This window comes from Cervus canadensis, chromosome 33, assembly GCF_019320065.1.
Source record: "Cervus canadensis isolate Bull #8, Minnesota chromosome 33, ASM1932006v1, whole genome shotgun sequence".
In the NCBI taxonomy this organism is placed as follows: domain Eukaryota; kingdom Metazoa; phylum Chordata; class Mammalia; order Artiodactyla; family Cervidae; genus Cervus; species Cervus canadensis.
Genome location: NC_057418.1, coordinates 5,669,353 through 5,688,788, shown reverse-complemented (window position 1 = coordinate 5,688,788; position 19,436 = coordinate 5,669,353). Strand labels below are relative to the sequence as shown.

The 19,436-nt window shown below is 37.6% G+C and overlaps 1 protein-coding gene across 1 annotated transcript in view; it reads left to right on the top strand.

The window, feature by feature from the left end:
* Positions 1–19,436, top strand: part of MED23 (mediator complex subunit 23) — a 38,954-nt gene that overhangs the window by 17,404 nt on the left and 2,114 nt on the right. Inside the window, exons 13-26 of the mRNA XM_043456785.1 lie at positions 2,559–2,772; positions 4,104–4,278; positions 4,913–5,076; positions 7,147–7,271; positions 8,306–8,511; positions 8,596–8,776; positions 9,839–10,009; positions 10,448–10,664; positions 12,352–12,588; positions 13,606–13,771; positions 14,333–14,405; positions 17,008–17,222; positions 17,895–18,015; positions 18,754–18,885. Coding sequence (XP_043312720.1) covers positions 2,559–2,772; positions 4,104–4,278; positions 4,913–5,076; positions 7,147–7,271; positions 8,306–8,511; positions 8,596–8,776; positions 9,839–10,009; positions 10,448–10,664; positions 12,352–12,588; positions 13,606–13,771; positions 14,333–14,405; positions 17,008–17,222; positions 17,895–18,015; positions 18,754–18,885 — 2,397 coding nt within the window. The remainder of the gene's footprint in view (positions 1–2,558; positions 2,773–4,103; positions 4,279–4,912; positions 5,077–7,146; positions 7,272–8,305; positions 8,512–8,595; positions 8,777–9,838; positions 10,010–10,447; positions 10,665–12,351; positions 12,589–13,605; positions 13,772–14,332; positions 14,406–17,007; positions 17,223–17,894; positions 18,016–18,753; positions 18,886–19,436) is intronic.

The following is a 19,436-nucleotide window of genomic DNA, read 5'->3' as shown; positions in this document are numbered from 1 at the left end:
TGGTCTGCTTTTCTGGGCGCCTGATGACCTCAGCTAGCGATCAGAAGTTGTTTTGTGAGGTTTGCTCTGCATTCAGTTATTCTTTTGATGAATTTGTAGGAGAGAAAGTGGTCTCCCCGTCCTACTCCTCCGCCATCTTGGCTCCTCCCCTCTTCCTCTTTATTTTTAATGAAGTTTTTCCATAGTTAAATGTGCTCTCTTTGCTTAACCTTATGTCCTAAATATTTTCCAGCTTCTCGGAAAGCTTTATTAATGTTGTATATTTGATTGCATGATTTACCATAATTTATTAACTATTCCCTTAAAATTGGACCTTTAGGCTGTTTCCAAATATCTGGTATTATAACTGGCATTTTGATGAAATCTTTGTTCATATTTCAGATTGCTTCTTTTTTTTTTTTTTTCATTTATTTTTATTAGTTGGAGGCTAATTACTTCACAACATTGCAGTGGGTTTTGTCATACATTGACATAAATCAGCCATAGAGTTACATGTATTCCCGATCCTGATCCCCCCTCCCACCTCCCTCTCCACCCGATGCATGAGACAAGTGCTTGGGCCTGGTGCACTGGGAAGACCCAGAGGTCAGATATATTTTTAAAAACCTTTAGGTTTATTCTATAACAAAAATGGTATTGTTTATTATGGGAATTCTAGAATATACATATAAGCCCAAAGAAAATGAAAATAATTGCTATAATCCCTCCTTGAAAAATAAGCATTGTAAAATTACATTTATATATGTGTATTCTGAGTCCTTTTTCTATGTGTGTATAAATACGAATTTATAGGGGGTTTTTTTGTTTTTTTCAAAAATGTGCTCTTAACTAAAGTACTGTTTATAGCCACCTTTTTCTCATTGTTTAGTTGCTAAGTTGTATCCAACTCTATTAAACACCTGTTTATTTTCATTTTTTAATTAAACATCTTCTTAGGGCTAGTGCTCTTGAGAACCATCTGTTTTAATTGCTACATTGAGGTCTTTTTTTAGGTCTATATGTGATCCTTCGGTCAATTGCATATTGTTGGATACTGAAATTATTTGCAGTGTCTTAGTGTTATAAAAATGGCTATGAAGATTATTTTTTTGGCTGTGTTTGCACCTATCCATAATTCCATTTTTATTAAACAATTTGCTGGAAGTAGAATTACTGCGTCCAGGGATGCAAAACCTGTAATACCTTTCTTGTATTGACTGTATGTAGGGGTGCTTTTAGAATTGGCATTTATGGTCTCTAAAAGACAGAAAAGGCCCCAAGTGCCCACAGGAGCTAAGCTGATGGTGTGAGTGAGTGGCGCCTGGTGCTGCATGCGGGCAGGGCAGGTAACAGTGTGCCCGGAAGCTTGTGTATAGAGGGGGTTGTGAGTGACTGGGGTGTGTGGGGCTCAACTCACGGTATGCCACTGGGGCTCATTTCTGTTATGTTAAACTGTGTACTCGTGTAGCTGGTTCTTCAAAATGTTTTTTGAAAAGGGCTAGAAATCCAGATTTTTATTTCTAGACTTCCAACCATTAAATGTTGACTCAGCTTCAAACACTGCATAGGTCCAAGAGAATGTGTGTGTGGGCCTCCAGGTCGGGAGAGCATTGGTTTCAGAACAGCCACGCTGTTTTTCAGGCGGTAAATGTTGTGCTAGAATCATACATGCACTTTATTGGCGTATGTGAGGGAGTTGCGTATAGCCCTGTTAATACCTTATATTAACAGGTAATCCTGTTAATATTTGGATTTGCAGTTACTTGTTAAGTGGTTCTGTAACAAAAGTTAATTTCTTAAGTGGTTTTAGTTACCTATTTGGAAAAGAAAAACGGCCTAAAACCATTCAAGCATATTATTTTTTTTTAAAGATTTATTTTTTTTTCAATTGAAGGATAATTGCTTTACAGAATTTTGTTGTTTTCTGTCAAACATCAACATGAATCAGCCATTGGTATGCATGTGTCACCTCCATTTGAACCTCCCTCCCCACCCTGTGCCTCTAGGTTGGTACAGAGCCCGTGTTTGAATTCCCCAGGGCCTACAGCAGATTCTCCCTGGCTGTCTCTTTTGCATATGGTGATGTGAGTTTCCACGTTACTCTGTCCATACATCTCACCCTCTTCTTCCCCTGCCCTGCGTCCACAAGTCTGTTCTCTATGTCTGTTTCGCCATTGCTACCCTGCCAATAAATTCATTGGTACCATCTTTCTAGACTCCATATGTATACGATATGATATTTATCTTTCCCTTTCTGACTTACTTCACTGCGCAATAGGTTCTAGGTTCATCCACCACAGTAGAACTGACCCAAATGTGTTCCTTTTTATGGATGAGTAATATTCCGTTGTATATATGTATCACAGCTTCTTTCTTCCATTCTTATGAGTTGTACCCAGATTGTGCTGTTTTGTGAACAGAGAGACCCTGATGTGGGTTGAAAGCAACATGGAAATCAGAATCAGTCTCAGGCTGTACAGTGCATCACTGCCCTGTGTCCTGCAAAACCTAAGTGACAAAAACAGAGCGGGTTCATTTCAGCTAGGAGTTCAGATTTACACCAGGTTCCCTATGAGTAGAATAATTCCTGTATTTATGTTAAAAATCTGGATTTTTATTTTGTTTATTTTATGTTGTTGTTTCTCCGCAGCCTTATCCACAGCATTGCTACCAGAGTGATAAAACTTGCTCACGCAAAGTCCAGTGTGGCCTTGGCTCCAGCCCTAGTGGAAACTTACAGCCGCTTATTGGTCTATATGGAAATAGAATCTTTGGGCATCAAAGGATTTATCAGTAAGACAGGACTTTCTGGTGTTTTATAACCATTAACCTTTTTCTTCATTCAACATACACTTTTCTAGCTTCTAGGAATATAGAAGTGTGCAGAAGTCACTCTCATCGTAGAGATCACCTGCTAATGAGGAAAACAGAAAATATATATATATAATTTAAATATAAAATAAACAAATCTTACAGAGAAAAATAGAGCAAAAAAGAGGGATAAGACCCTCACAGAGGGTCAAGGGAATGGAATACATTTTTTAAAAGTTACGGTTAAAAGGTGTGGTTGGGGGGGGCGGGGGGGGCATGTAATTGTCCTAGGTGCTTGGGATACAGTAAACAGGGCAGGACAGACCTGTCTGATCATAAAAACCCTGGTCCCATTTGGCTGGCTTGCTGGTTTGCCCTGGGACAGCAGTAAGTTGCAAGTCTGACTGGCAATCTGAAAGCATGTTCCTGCATTGCATTACAATTCAGTGCAATTCAATGTAATACAGTTCAGTTGCATTACAATTCAGTTCCTGCATTACAATGTCTGTTAGTTATTATGCAGTTGTAAATAATGAACCACTTTCTAATGTGAAAGTGTTTTTCTGATTTGTGGTCATTCTAATTTTTTACCAATGCAGTATCATTTTAACCGTGGTTACTCTTCTCTCCAGATAATTGAAAGTCAAATTAAGCTTTCTTAGCAGAAAGGAGGGGGTATCATATAATTTGTGTATTAAAAAATGATCCTCATGCTTTGAAAGGTTGGGAACATTAACTTTGTTAAAATAATTTGAAAGATAACGAAATAAAAATAAATGAAGACATGAAGAAGCCTAGAGTAATTTTTTCCCATTTCCTGGCTCTTTACTTTCACAGATGAACTTGACTATCATTTTTCAAATTCCAAAGAAAAAAGCAAACTTGGTGTTACAATAAGAATCTGAATTTTCTTCCTTACAAAGTGAAAGTGAAAGTTGCTCAGTTGTGTCCGACTCTTTGCGACCCCATGGACTATACAGTCCATGGAATTCTCCAGGCCAGAAGTGGGTAGCCATTCCCTTCTCCAGGGGATCTTCCCAACCCAGGGATCGAACCCAGGTCTCCTGCATTGCAGGCAGATTCTTTACCAGCTGAGCCATCAGGGAAGTCCTCTTTCTTACAATTCAAGTACAAATTATGGAGAAAATTGGGGAAATATATGTGTGTATTTGTGTGTATCTGTGTGTTTGCATATGTGTATGTTCATGATCAAAATCTTTATGCATAGAGTTTACCCGCTGTGACTTTTCTTTAAGTAACTTTTAATTCATAGCTTTTACTGATTGGTGTCTTAAATTTTCTTCTTCTTCAAGGTCAGCTCCTGCCAACTGTTTTTAAGTCTCATGCCTGGGGTATCTTGCACACTCTCCTGGAGATGTTCAGCTACCGGATGCACCACATCCAGCCGCATTACCGAGTCCAGCTCCTGAGTCATCTTCATACATTGGCTGCAGTTGCACAGACAAACCAGAACCAGCTCCATCTCTGGTGAGCTCCCTGGAGACCGTCTTTCCTTGGGTTTGTTAGAAAATTTGTTCAAGATGGTGAACTCAATCCATTACCTTATAATGTTCACTGTCATAAAATTCCTCTGCTTCTGGAGTGTTTTATTTCCAGTATAGAAAAAGTAGAGTTCAACTTCTTAAATAGAAACCTACTAAGATAGTTGCATCATTGCTTGGGGATCTTTGGACTGAGAACAAGTACTTCCACGACCTTTGACATTGTGTTTTAACTTAGTCCTTATTTAGGTTGTGGTTACAGTATCATGTCATTTTGATTTTGCTCTAATTGAAAATATATTCTGAATTTTTAAAGATGTCATTTTTAAAATGCTGTGTATCCAGGTGACATTTTTTTTTAGTCCTTAAAGCTACACATTATCTTTTTCAGATGCATAAAAATGTCAGATGATTTTTGCTATTAAGTTTGACACCTCAGATTTTTAAAAACAAGCAAAGCTTGTTCTCACACAGAAGAGTTTGTTTTTAATCAAAGAAGAGAATTTATAGTTTGCTTGTTTTCCCATTGTGATTAACCTAGAGTTACGTTTAATTCTAGAGTTCTGAGTTTATGTGCAGCTTAACTTCTCCACGATTGTGTCTGCTCTCCCACCTTGCAGCGTTGAGAGCACTGCACTCAGGCTCATCACGGCGCTCGGCAGCTCAGAGGTGCAGCCGCAGTTCACACGCTTCCTCAGTGATCCCAAGACGGTGCTCTCAGCGGAGTCTGAAGAACTGAACCGCGCCTTGATACTGACCTTAGCCAGAGCAACTCACGTGACAGGTACAGTGAACACGCTGCCCCCAGCCGCAGACACAGATGCGTCAGAGGGTGCCGTGTCTCCTGACTCCTGGGCTGGGGCTGGCGGGTAACATACTGAAAAGATTCTTCTCACTTGTATCCAAAAAACCAGTTGTTGTTTGGTTATCTTTACCATTTCAGTCATTAAAGCAAGTTCTTCTGTACTACCATTTTAACTTGGTTGAACATCAGTTTTTAGTCATCTGACATCATTTTAAAGTCATGGTTCCTGAGCTTTTTGGTCTCAGGACCACTTTATACTCAAAAATAACAATAATAATAATGATTAAAATTCCCAAACATTTTCTGTTGATATGGCTTATATCTGATATTTGCTTTGTTAGGTGTTAAAGTAGGACTTTTTAAGATCTGACTCATTTTACATCAACAATAAAAAGCCTATTGCATGTTAACATAAAGAATGTAATTTTTGGTGTAAAGGATCATAGCTGAATTTAATGTCTGGTGTAAAGGAACATAGCTGAATTCTCTTACATTTCACCTAAAGTAGATGTTACTTTAGAAGAAGTAAGTAAAAAACAAAACAAAACACTGTATGGTTTTACACAGATAGGAGGTTGGGAAGGGAAAAAGTGTTTTAAATAGCTTTTTCAGCTAATTATGAATCCACTGTAATGTCACACAAAATTGAAAAATTCGTAGTTTCTTAAATGTTTATCGCGATGTGGAATCCAAAGTCCCATCAGGGAACCCTGCTCTGTCACATTATAATCCGCTCATCTGTTTTGGACATTTAGTGGATTTTGTGTTCATGCATGCAACTTTATGGATTGGTTTTTTGGAAAACATTGGTTTACTGGATTATGTAGGTAGATCTTATAAATGTTGACACATTTCATTATATAGCATCAGAAAATTATATTTTTTAACCTTGCTACAAATTTCATTAGAAAAAAAGTCTTTAAGTTTTAGAAAGCTATTGGGTTTGTGGTAGTGGATACAAGTTTTCCAAAATTCTCATTTTCGCTTGAAAGGTCAAATTTTATCGTTGGTGAAAGATACAGTCATTTGTTCTCCTTAAAGTTAGAGGCTCCCTTTATTAATTTTCAAGAAAATATCTGCCTAATGTCCAAATCTGAAAAACTATATGCTCTTTCAAGTAAAATTGGGATTCCATGAAAAAATAGCTAATTTGACCCAATACTCAAAGTATTTTTCCTCAAGATAACCTTCATACTTTGATATGTAGCAGCAACACCTTATGCATACTTCTATTTTATCACACAGGATGTTACAAACAGATGTACTTAAGGGCTGAGACATAATCTTTTTTATAGTTTAATCAAAGATAGTCTTAAGTGAAACTGGCAGTTTTTCCTGCTAAGGGTGTGTTGTGAAGATTACAGTGGCTGTGAGTATAGTCTGGTAGCACTGTTTGATTTGTTCCCACGGCCAGCAGTGTTACCCCACCATTGCTTTCGCACCATCAGTGTACATTTCAACATGGTAAAAAGGCCAATGGTGTCTTAGTATTATTATTATTATTATTTTTTTAATAGTGTTGACCTCATCAAATCCTTGAAAGATATTGGGGACCCACAAAGTTTGCAGACCAGACTTTGAGAATGGCTGTTTTAGAGAAATAGTTACTGAGTTTAGCAACCTCCGATACATTTGTGTATACTGTCTTATTTTACATAAATAAACCTCTTTGATTTAGAGGATTATAGACTGTAGGTGTTTCAATCACCAGAAGACATATCTGCTGTACTTTAATGGTTCTGTTTCCTTGGCTCAGTAAAGTGATAATACCTCACTGTCAGGAGTGAACTAAATGAGCAGCCGTAGTGGGCCTGTGCCACTGTTGTGTCGTTGATGTTCTGTAATCTTAAAAAGAAAAAAAGGTACCAGATGTATTTTGTTTCTTTTTCACTAGCTATCTTCATATTTACTGATGTGATTACTAGTTAAGTGGTGAATGCTCTGCAGAAATTCTCTGACTGTACAAACTTGTGACTTTTTCTGTGATATCATCTATGAATTATGGACATGATCTTTTATATCTGGGTTACATTTACTTGTTTGTGTTAGATTTTTTTACAGGCTCTGATTCAATTCAGGGAACTTGGTGTAAAGACATACTTCAGACCATCATGAGTTTTACTCCTCATAATTGGGCTTCACATACTCTTAGTTGCTTTCCAGGCCCACTTCAGGTAATTTTGTTTGAATTATATATTGAATGTACAGTATATGAAATCATTCTTCCCATTTACTGTGTTATTCTAGAGTTTTGATGACATCCAAAGAAAATTAGCTTTTGTTTCTTCTTGTGAATCTTTCTTATTACTCCCAAAATCTCTTGAGCTCTTCCTTGTCCTATTGAAGGACCGGATGTGCCTCTAAAACTGCAGTTGTTATAGCTTCATCTTATTAGTTAACAGTTTTAGAATCTTGTGAGATGTAACACATGACCTAAACAATTCTTTCTCTCTCATTGAACAGTAATGGGGAGAAACACAATGTAGTGGACCTTCACAGAATATACACATGTACATTTGACTGATTTTCTTTTAATCACACAGAGAGAAAAGCTATAAACTTGGCTATTATAATATGGAGAAAGGAAAACCTCATCTGTCTTCTACTTTTCAGAGAAAATTTTAAGCATAATGAACATCTGCTTTCTATAACTTCTAATAGGACTGGAACAGTAGGTCTCAAACTTAGAATCCCCTGGAGTGGTGGTTTAGCTAGACCCCTAGACTCCAGCTGCAGAGCTTCTGATTCATTAGGTCTGAGATGGGGGCCAAGAATTCGCATTTCTTATAGGTCCGAGGTCATGCTAATACTGATAGTCTGGGGACCATACTCTGAGAACCACCTGGTTAGTGTAATGGATTTTCCTCATAGGGATATTAAAATATATAACCCAAGAGTACATGCATATCTTTTTCTTTTTCTCTTTTTTCAAAGATGAGCAGAAGTATCAACAGATGACTGAAGAAAGTTTGATTTTAGTTTTGCTTGGAATTTCTGTTTAGAAAATCTAGGAAAGGAATCTTACGGATAATCCAATCAAAGCCTTTATATTTTCCCAATATAGAAATTTAGGCCTTGATCACTGAGTTACTTGAGGGCACATGGAATTTATTAGTGTTAGAGTCAAGCCCGAAACTGGTTTCTTGATTCTGCAGCTAGTGCCCTTTTTACTATAGCCATTGAAATAAACTTCTGATCTTCCTTGTAGGCATTCTTTAAACAAAACAACGTACCTCAAGAGAGTCGTTTTAATCTGAAAAAAAATGTGGAGGAGGAGTATAGGAAGTGGAAGTCAATGACCAACGAAAATGACATCATCACCCACTTTTCTGCACAACGTTCTCCTCCTCTCTTCCTTTGTCTGCTCTGGAAAATGCTCCTGGAAACAGATCATATTAATCAGATTGGCTACAGGTAACTCGAAAACCTAGATCTGCATTCCATTTGTCAGTCCATTTTATCAGCAGTGTAATTTATTTTTTACTCTCTGCTTTCCAGAGTGCTGGAGAGAATTGGAGCCAGGGCCTTAGTAGTCCATGTGAGAACATTTGCAGATTTCCTGGTATACGAGTTCTCTACGTCAGCTGGCGGTCAGCAACTCAACAAATGCATTGAAATTCTTAATGATATGGTGTGGAAGTACAACATTGTTACACTGGACAGATTAATTCTCTGCCTGGTAAGAATACACTTACTTAAGAACAGATTTCTAAGCCGTCTCATTCTCTTTGGATCAGTGTTAATGACTAGATCTTGTGCCGATCTACTGTATGTTTCTAGTAAAGTAAAAGTTGCTCAGTCATGTTTGACCCTTTGCGACCCCATTGACTATATAGTCCATGGAATTCTCCAGGCCAGGATACTGGAGTGGGTAGCCTGTCCCTTCTCCAGGGGATCTTCCTGACCCAGAAATCAAACTGGGGTCTCCTGCATTGCAGGTGGATTCTTTACCAGCTGAGCTACCAGGGAAGCCCCATATTGTTTTTAAGGATTTAATGAATTTATACTGTATATCATGCATTGCTGTCAATTCCCGAAGGAATTAAAGATTCCCCAATTTCTTTATTCATCCATTCAGTAAGTAATTGAATATCTACTATGTTGTATGTACAGAAGGTAGAAAAGTAAGTAAGACAGATGTGGTCCTGGCTTTGTGATGCTCTGAGATGATTCTCAAAAACTCCTAGAAGAGGCAGGAAGTAATAATAAAAAAAAGTCACTGAGTTATTTTTCGGAGTGCTAATAATCATTTATGTGTACTTTGGTAGCCATAATATATAAGAAACAATGCTTCTTACAGTCACCCAGTATTCTCCAAGTGGTTTTTTTCTCCTGACTTTGATGTCTATTTCAGGCCAAATTTTAAGAAAAATCACTGAATCAGGCTGGAAACTGCCACATATTTTAATACTATAGTAGTGATATTTGAAGGGTTTAAGTGCTTAACATTCAGCTCTCAGCTCTAGAGCATAGAGATAAAGATAGTTACAGTCTAGTGAGGGAAATAAGGTAAGTCTGTGAATCAGTAAATAAAAGAGTAAAGATGGACATTCCAGGTGAGAGCCAAAACTAGGCAAGAAGGGGTCAGGCATATTTGGGGAATGCTGAGCAATTATTTTGGGGTGGATTGTACAGTGAAATTCTAATTCTGAGATTTTAGTGTCTTCAAATTTAGGATCTTTGGAGCCTTGCTCTCTCTTAGGTTTGTCATTTCATTTAATTGTTCTGTTCTTCTCCAAAGGCCATGCGTAGCCACGAAGGGAATGAAGCCCAGGTTTGTTATTTCATAATTCAGCTGCTGTTACTCAAGCCAAATGATTTTAGAAATCGAGTAAGTGACTTTGTGAAGGAAAATTCCCCAGAACACTGGCTACAGAATGACTGGCACACCAAGCACATGAATTATCACAAGGTACAAATAAAAATTAGTGCTTCAGCTCATCCTTTTTAAGGCCAGAGTTTAGGTCTGGCTAATTGACTTGGCTTTTTTCTCGGCAGGTCTGTTCTTTTCTCTCTGGTCTGTGTAGAAGTGACTTAGCTGCCTAAACTTTCTCGAGGTTCTAGAGTCTCTCTACTATTAAGAACAAATTGAAACTACAGTTTTAGTAGGTGTGGGTACTTACAATAGAAAATGAAGAGTTAAACCCAGTCCTTTCATATGTAAATCTCTTTTGGTATATCTTTAGGAGAATAGAAATTTTGTTAAGGACTCTAGATTTCATTGCATTGCCAGAGCAAACACAGTTGTATATTCTTTGAAAAATGGCAGGTTTATTTAGCTTTTTTTTTTTTTTTAAAGAAAATTTAAAAAAAGATGCCCTAAACATTTACCATTTCCTCACTTCCACAGAAATACCCGGAGAAGCTCTATTTTGAGGGCCTGGCGGAGCAGGTTGATCCTCCTGTGCCGATACAGTCTCCATATCTGCCCATCTATTTTGGAAATGTGTGTCTCCGATTCCTTCCAGTGTTTGATATAGTAATCCACAGGTTTTTAGAGTTGCTCCCGGTATCCAAATCATTGGAGACTCTACTAGATCACCTGGGAGGCTTATATAAATTTCATGGTGAGCTTTTTCAAACTTTAATTCCATCTAAGCTCTCTATAGACAAAAGTAGTCTGGGCATGACCATATGGATAATAATAGTTCTATAAGGTTTTATTTTAATAATTTTTAATAAAAGCATTTTCATCAGAAGTGCTATGTGATGATGCCTTGATGTATAAAATAGACAACATAAAAATATCAATAGGTAAAATTATAGCAAAAATAAATAAATAATATGCAAGAGATGCCTTATTTTATATATTGTGGGATTAATTATCAAATCAGTACAGAAAGAGAGAAGTATGAGTTCAGAACAGATGGATATTATCGTGAACTAAATGAATCTTGGCAAGCTTCTTGGATGGATAGGGTTTGAACTATAATGTATGTGATTTTTATAAACAGGAGAAGAGAGCAAAATAGGCAGGAGAAATCCTTTGGAAAAATCATGGAGGTATTAAAAACAAGGCATTTTTTAAAAAATAATTGCCTCATTGGGCTAAATTGTACCTGGCAACTCATCACTGTAAATGCCAGGCTGAGAAGTTCTGATTTTATAATCTATAGATAATGGAGAATTAACTAGAAGTTATTGAGTAAAGTCATGGTATGGAAAGCATTATTTTAGAAAGGTGAGTCCAGTTCTAGTAGCAGAATGTCTCGGAAGGAGGAAGCCATTTCAAAGACTTGTGTCAGTTAGCATCTAAACAAGTATGGTGACACTGAAAATGAGGAGGAAGGGAGACAGAGTCAAGGGTAGGAACTGAGCTTGGTTGACCAGTTATGGGGAGAATATCGAAAGAAAGAAATCAAAGACAACTCTAAAGTTTTGAGCCTGGTAACCGAGAACGGTGAAGTCCGTGACAGAGCATGGGAGTCCTGGAGCAGCCACAGTCGGGGGATAGAGAGTATTTATCTGGCGGGGTGGTGGTGGAGGGGGACGTAGTTCTTCTTAGTCCTTGATCTAAGATATCTCCCTTCATAGCAGAGGTCTGAATTGCATTTTAGCACTGCAGAGTAAATATGAAGTTCAAGGGAGCTTTCCTTTAAAAATACTTCTCTTTTCGGATTGGGTAACATATGCACCTGATGCAGTAGAAGTGGTTAGTCCCACCCCTGGCCTCTAGCTTATTCTTGGAGCTCCTCCTTTCTTTCCCTGTAGGCAGTCACTGTTACCAGTTTCTTGTGTATCCTAACCTTAAATATTCTGGGGTTGGTAGTTTATTTTTTTCCACAAATATAATATATACATTATTTGTTATTAACCTTTATAAGGTTTTACAGTTGACTATTTTGTATCAGATCATACAGAGCTGCTTCATACATATCCATGATTAACTTGCCGTGATTAACATGCCGCTAACCAGTCCCCTGTTTTCATCATGTAGGCTATTCTAATCTTTTGCTAGTATAAACAGGCTGCAGTGATGTTGCTTACACATACATCATTTTCGCAGGATAAATTTCCAGGAGTGGAATTGCTATATCTAAATGTGATGCGTATCCTTCAGTAGAAGCTGTGTATATTGTTAGAAGCCTTCTGCCTTGCCCTAAAATAAAATTAGCCATTGTATGCAATTGCCTAACATGTGAAATAGTCTTATAACCTTCTGAGCTATTTTTTGGCAATCTTGAATCTAGATCAGTTTTTTACAGTTGTCGGTAACCAGGTAAACATTGTAGTGATCTGTTTTCTTCTTGGCAGATCGTCCAGTGACTTATTTGTATAATACTCTGCACTATTATGAAATGCACCTGAGAAATCGCGAAAGTCTCAAACGAAAACTCGTCCATGCAATCATTGGGTCGCTCAAGGATAACCGACCACAGGGCTGGTGTCTAAGTGACACTTACCTGAAAAATGCTATGAATGCACGAGAAGACAATCCCTGGGTCCCAGACGACTCTTATTACTGCAAACTGATTGGCAGACTAGTAGATAATATCCTTTTTATTGTGATTTTCCAGACTCTATTGAAATAACTATATGTTGATTTGTGTGAACATATGTTATCATTTTAAATATTCCAAAGTTTTTATATATTCTGACTTCAGTTTTTTAGAACATTTTATTTTTTAATTTTTACTTCTGTAAAGGTTTTGAAATCTTAAATTAGCAGCATAATGCCAGATAGGCAGAAATTTACTCCATTAAAACTTTTACTTAAAAAAAAAAAAAAACCTTAGAGAAGAGATTTGTTTTAAAGAAAAACATTCCTAAATAAATGTACTATATATTATTTTATATATGTTTATTTTTATATATTATTTTATATATTTATGTATTATATATATATTATATTATAGTACATGCATTTGTTCTATGGAGAACATAGAACTTTGTTGCTGTAAATAAATCCCTGAATAATTTTTAAAACATTAATAGATAAAAGTAAAACTTTTTTTTGTAGTGAAAAAGATTCTATATTGGTGTTTTCTTTCTCTACTTCTGTTTTAAATTATTAACCCACTATACTTAATATGGCTATACACTATGCCACTCTATTCACTAAATAGAGCAGTTTTACAAAAATAGGCCTGGTTTAATTTTCCTACAGGAATTACTTGCTGAAGTAAAGGAGCTACTCATGAGAAAGTAATGTTCTTATTAACTTTCCTACAACTATTAAAAGAAAATAGTTGATAAGCCTTCGGATACCTTGGTTGCTTCCACAGCCGTCATGTCACGGTAATAAGAACCTACTTATATATGTAAGACCAATCGTTGATACCTGTGGTTGAGCATATGGTTGCTATCAACACATGTCAGATTTATTTGTATTCAGTTTGTTATTGTTTGCCTCTTAAGCCCTCCGATAAATCACTTGCTGAGGGCTCATAATCAGATGTATCAAATGAAATGTTTACATGTTGAACCTTTGAAAACTGTAAAGCGCTATGCAAATATGAGCCTTTCGTCTCAGAATAATCCGCCGGTTATTGCTTTAATCGTCTGCACCGATGGCGGGCAAGTCTCCGGGTCCATTCCCAAACTGTGACTGGAGGTTCAACGAGTTTCCCAACCCCGCTGCCCACGCACTGCATGTCACCTGTGTGGAGCTCATGGCCTTGGCTGTTTCTGGCCAAGATGTTGGAAATGCTCTTCTAAATGTTGTCCTGAAGAGGTGTGTATCCTGTTTCATGCAAAAAGATTCAGTGTTTAACAGAATGGTATTTTATTTGGAGCTGTGAGACACACCTGTTGGCCCAAGGCTCGGGCACATGGAATACTGACTGCCTTTAGGTTTCAGATCTTGTCTTAGTAATAAAGGTGAAATGGAACGAGCCCTGAACAGCCAGAAAACCTGTGTTTGTTCATACTTCTACTCTTTATTAGCTGTTTGACGTTTAACTTAGGAATAACGTTAGCTTCTCCCTAAAGACAGTCTTTCAAGATTTTCTTCTTAAAGGCCAGTATAAAGTAGGGGATAATGATTGGAGAATAAATATAAATTAGTGAAATAGTCTTTCAGCTCAGCAACCATTGTTAAAGAAGAAAACTGAAAAAATTGAAAAGCCTTACTTAGCATTTATTTATATGTTTACTCACTAAAAATCCATTGTAGTTTTATTGAAATAGATCAGTTGTCAGCCCCCAAATTATATATCCTCAAAGTAAGATCCAATGTCAACCATATAAAATGTTTTTATAATTTTACCTTTTTGTTCTTTTTCCCAACTAACAGTCAGCCTTTAGTGCCGAGAGAGAACATTACAGCATGGATGAATGCCATTGGATTGATCATCACTGCCCTACCAGTGAGTGAATCATTGTGATTTATACAAGGTCATCATGCAGTTAATGAAATATTTCATTTTTTTTTCCACATTATTATTGCTTCTAAAATCTACAGTGCCTCTTTTGCATCAGATCTAAATAAATCTACCTGACTATGGGTCCCTACATCCCTTGGTCCCACTTTCCTATCCAACCTTAGTTTTCCTGATCTACTGTATCTGCTTTTGACCTCTTAACATATGTATCTAGATCCTTTCAGTTCAGTTCATTTCAGTCGCTCAGTTCAGTTCGGTCGTGTCCAACTCTTTGCGACCCCATGGACTTGCAGCATGCCAGGCCTCCCTGTCCATCACCCAGAGTACACCCAAACCCATGTCCAATGAGTCAGTGATATCATCCAACCATCTCATCCTGTCGTCCCCTTCTCCTCATGCCCTCAATCTTTCCCAAAATTAGGGTCTTTTCAAATGAGTCAGTTCATCCCTTCAGGTAGCCAAAATATTGGAGTTTCAGCTTCAGCATCAGTCCTTCCAATGAACACCCAGGACTGATGTCCTTTAGGATGGACTGATTGGATCTCCTTGCAGTCCAAAGGACTCTCAAGGGTCTTCTCCAACACCACAGGTCAAATGCATCAATTCTTCGGCGCTCAGTTTTCATAGTCCAACTCTCACATCCATACATGACTACTGGAAAAACCATAGCCTTGACCAGACAGACCTTTGTTAACAAAGTAATGTCTCTGCTTTTTAATATGCTGTCTAGGTTGATCATAACTTTCCTTCCACGGAATAAGCGTCTTTTAATTTCATGGCTGCAATCACCATCTGCAGTGATTTTGGAACCCCCAAAAAATAAAGTCAGCCACTGTTTCCACTGTTTCTCCATCTATTTGCCATGAAGTGGTAGGACTGGATGCCATGATCTTAGTTTTCTGAATGTTGAGCTTTAAGCCAACTTTTTCACTCCTCTTTCACTTTTATCAAGAGGTTCTTAGTTCTTCTTCACTTTCTGCCATAAGGGTTATGTCATCTGCATATCTGAAGTTATTGATATTTCTCTCGGCAATCTTGATTTCATCTTGTGCTTCATCCAGCCCAGTGTTCCTCATGATGTACTCTGCATATAAGTTGAATAAGCATGCTGACAATATACAACCTTGACATACTCCTTTTCCTATTTGGAACCAGTCTGTTGTTCCATGTCCAGTTCTGTTGCTCCCTAAGCTGCATACAGATTTCTCAAGGGGCAGGTCAATTGGTCTGGTATTCCCATCTCTTGAAGAATTTTCTGCAGTTTATTGTGATTCACACAGTCAAAGGCTTTAGCATAATCAATAAAGCAGAAATAGATGTTTTTCTGGAACTCTCTTGCTTTTCGATGATCCAGTAGATATTGGCAATTTGATCTCTGGTTCCTCTGCCTTTTCTAAAACCAGCTTGAACATCTGGAAGTTCATGGTTCACGTATTGTTGAAGCCTGGCTTAGAGAACTTTGAGCATTACTTTACTAGCGTGTGAGACGAGTGCAGTTGTGCAGTAGTTTGAGCATTCTTTGGGATTGCCTTTCTTTGGGATTGGAATGAAAACTGACCTTTTCCAGTCCTGTAGCCACTGCTGAGTTTTCCAAATTTGCTGGCATATATTGAGTGCAGCACTTTCACAGCATCATCTTTTAGGATTTGAAATCGCTCATCTGGTATTCCATCAGCTCCACTAGCTTTGTTCGTAGTGATGCTTCCTAAGGCCCACTTGACTTCCCATTCCAGGATGTCTGGCTCTAGGTCAGTGATCACACCATTGTGATTATCTGGGTCGTGAAGATCTTTTTTGTACAGTTCTTCTGTGTTTTCTTGCCACCTCTTCTTAATATCTCCTGCTTCTGTTAGGTCCATACCATTTCTGTCCTTTATTGAGCTCATCTTTGCATGAAATGTTCCCTTGGTATCTCTAATTTATCCTTTATTCCTGCAAATGATGCTTGTTGACACGTTTTTCAGGTACTTCTGCCATATAAGAGAATATGCCAGGACGCTTTTCCTTCTGTTACCTTCCCTAAAGCCTACTCATTCTTTGCTAACTTAGGGCTTGCTTTTTCAGTGAAGCCTTTTATAACTTCTCCACTCATGCGATGTCTCCCTCTGTGACCTCCACACATGTCTAGTTAGCACCACACAGATGTCTGACATCTTTGAGTGTCAGTAATATTGTCTAAAGCTGTGCTCTCCAAACTTGTTTGATGATGCGTCTTTATGAATCACTTTTTCCTTACACTCCTCCAAAATATACAGATATTCATATTTGTGAATTATAAGTGTGTACCAGCATTACCTGTATAGTAAATATAGGTAAAGTCAATTTACCAGGTAGTAAATATCAGCTATTAAGTTAACTGGACAGACTCATGTCTGGAGCGCTCTTAACTCACAGACACTTCTGCCCGGGTTGTTACTGACTTAATTTGACTCATTGCGAAGCCACGCAAAGACACAAGCTGGATAAATGGAAAACATTGAAGAATGAGAAAGTGCTATTATTTTAGGCTTTTGGAGTAGAATACTGGATATGGAGTGGAATACTAGAGAAATGGTGTTTTTCAACAGGCTTTTTCTTGGTTTTATAGGAGCCGTATTGGATTGTCCTTCACGATCGAATAGTGAGTGTTATCAGCAGCCCCAGCTTGACGTCTGAGACGGAGTGGGTGGGCTACCCTTTCCGCCTCTTCGATTTCACCGCTTGCCATCAGTCCTACTCTGAGATGAGCTGTAGCTACACGTTGGCTCTGGCGCATGCAGTGTGGCACCACTCCAGCATCGGGCAGCTCTCCCTCATTCCCAAGTGTGTATCATGATTTCCTAACGAGATTTGACTGACTTTGTTTTTGTTTTTGTTTTTTAATCTCATGTACGCTGGGAGTATATATCTGATTCAGTGGAACAGCTTACACAGTAAAAGTCTTAAGTAGTTTCTAGGTATCAGAAAGCCTCCTTTATGTCAGAATTGATTGAAGAAAATTAATTTATATGTATAAGTAATAATGTGGTATTCAGTTTTCCTTTGTCATTTCAATGGGCTTAATCAAATGCATGCTTTTTTCCAGAATATATCCCAAAATTTGCCTTTCAAACTGCATACCTGATACTGGCCTATCTTCTGATTATTATTTTTGACTGTATAATTGTATTAATTAAATTTAAATTTCTTGAGAATGGCTTTTATATTAGGTTGGTTATTCTCTTTTTATTTCAAATAATTCACATTCCGTCACTCAGTAATTGTCCTATTAGGAACAACTCCTAAATCTGAAGTAAATTATTTAAATAATCAAATGAAAATAAGAGCCAGTGAGAGATATGAGATTAATTAGAAATGTTACCAGAATTAAAATAAACTTTAAAAAAATTATTACACATTTTGCAAATACTCGGATAGGCTGTATTAACAAAATTCAGACAATTTAACTGATTTCAAGTCATAAGAAATTTTTTCATTTTTATCTTTAAATTTTAGATTTCTCACTGAAGTGCTGCTTCCGATCGTGAAGACTGAGTTCCAGTTGCTCTATGTGTACCACCTCGTGGGACCATTTTTACAAAGGTTTCAGCAAGAGAGAACGCGATGTATGATAGAGGTAAAATATAATCTGGGTTTTCAGTGGTAAGGTTAAGTTCTAAAAAGTATATTAAGGTTTCTTTCCTAGTGTTTTTCAAACTCTGTATCATTACCATTAGTAGGAAAATCAGTTTAGCAGGATCTAAGAGCAATGCTTGGGGCCTTAGCATCCCCGTAACTTAGTATGCCTATAATGAGTTTTGTGGGGGATGTGCTGAACTGGAGACGCAGGGGAAAATACTCATCATCACGGCTGAGAAGAAAGTTAAAGATGGAGAAGTGCATTTGAGCAGGTCTACTATAGTACAGAGGAATTCGTTAAAGTCATGGGAATGACTAAAGTTGATCCCCTATAACAAAAGTGTAGAGAAAAGAGAATTCACCAAATATAGAACTTTGAAGTGTGAGACACCCAATGGAACTTAGAAGGTACAGTATATAGAGGCTCCATGAGACTGCCAAGTATCCCAGAAATTGAGAGATGGTTTCCAATAAAGGGATTGTCTATCTCTTAATTTTAAATTTTAAATTAGGAAGAGAAAGTGTATTTAATCCCTATTTGGGGTCAGTTGGTAGCACTCTGAATTCCATTATAATTGTAAGCAGTTTCGTATCACCCATGTCCATAGAGGTTTGTGTGATAGTAATACAGTTCCTCAACAAGGATGTTACCTTCTGTTTTGTTCTTGTCATGGAGACCAGCTGCATCATGATTGAACCATTTTTGACCATTTAAATAATTTTATTTGTTAAATAGATTGGTGTGGCATTTTATGACATGTTGCTGAATGTAGACCAGTGTAGCACCCACTTAAACTACATGGATCCCATCTGTGACTTCCTGTATCACATGAAGTATATGTTTACTGGTGACAGTGTAAAAGAGCAAGTAAGTTCACTTTACTTATTTTCCAGTGATGTTTAGTTTTGAAAACTTAAACATGCGGGGACATATGTATACTTACAGTTGACTCACATTGTTATATGGCAGAAACCAACCCAGCACTGTAAGGCAATCATCCGCCAATTAAAAAACAATAAATACCTACGATAATTTCTCACACTTTTCCCCCTTGATATTTGCAACAAAACATCTGAAAATGACCCGGGGAGTTATAGTAGTAAACCCAGCAGGAAGAAACAGTACAGCCTGGCTACTGCAAACATCAGCGAGTTTGTGTTGTGAGTGAAGCGGAGCCTGGTTTCCCCAGTGAATGGGGTGCGCTGTGAGAACAGAGGACGGACTGCAGTGACTACAAGATTAAAACCAGGAGGGCCGGGAGAGTGACTAATGAAGGGTATTTAAAAACTGAGGGCGCTGAACTTGAATTTTTTTAAAGTCCTAGGGAATTAATTATATCCTAACTATTTGGGGGTGGAGGGTTGTCATTTGTAATAGGTATTAAATCTGTTCTGTGTCACTTTAAAAGGCATACAAAC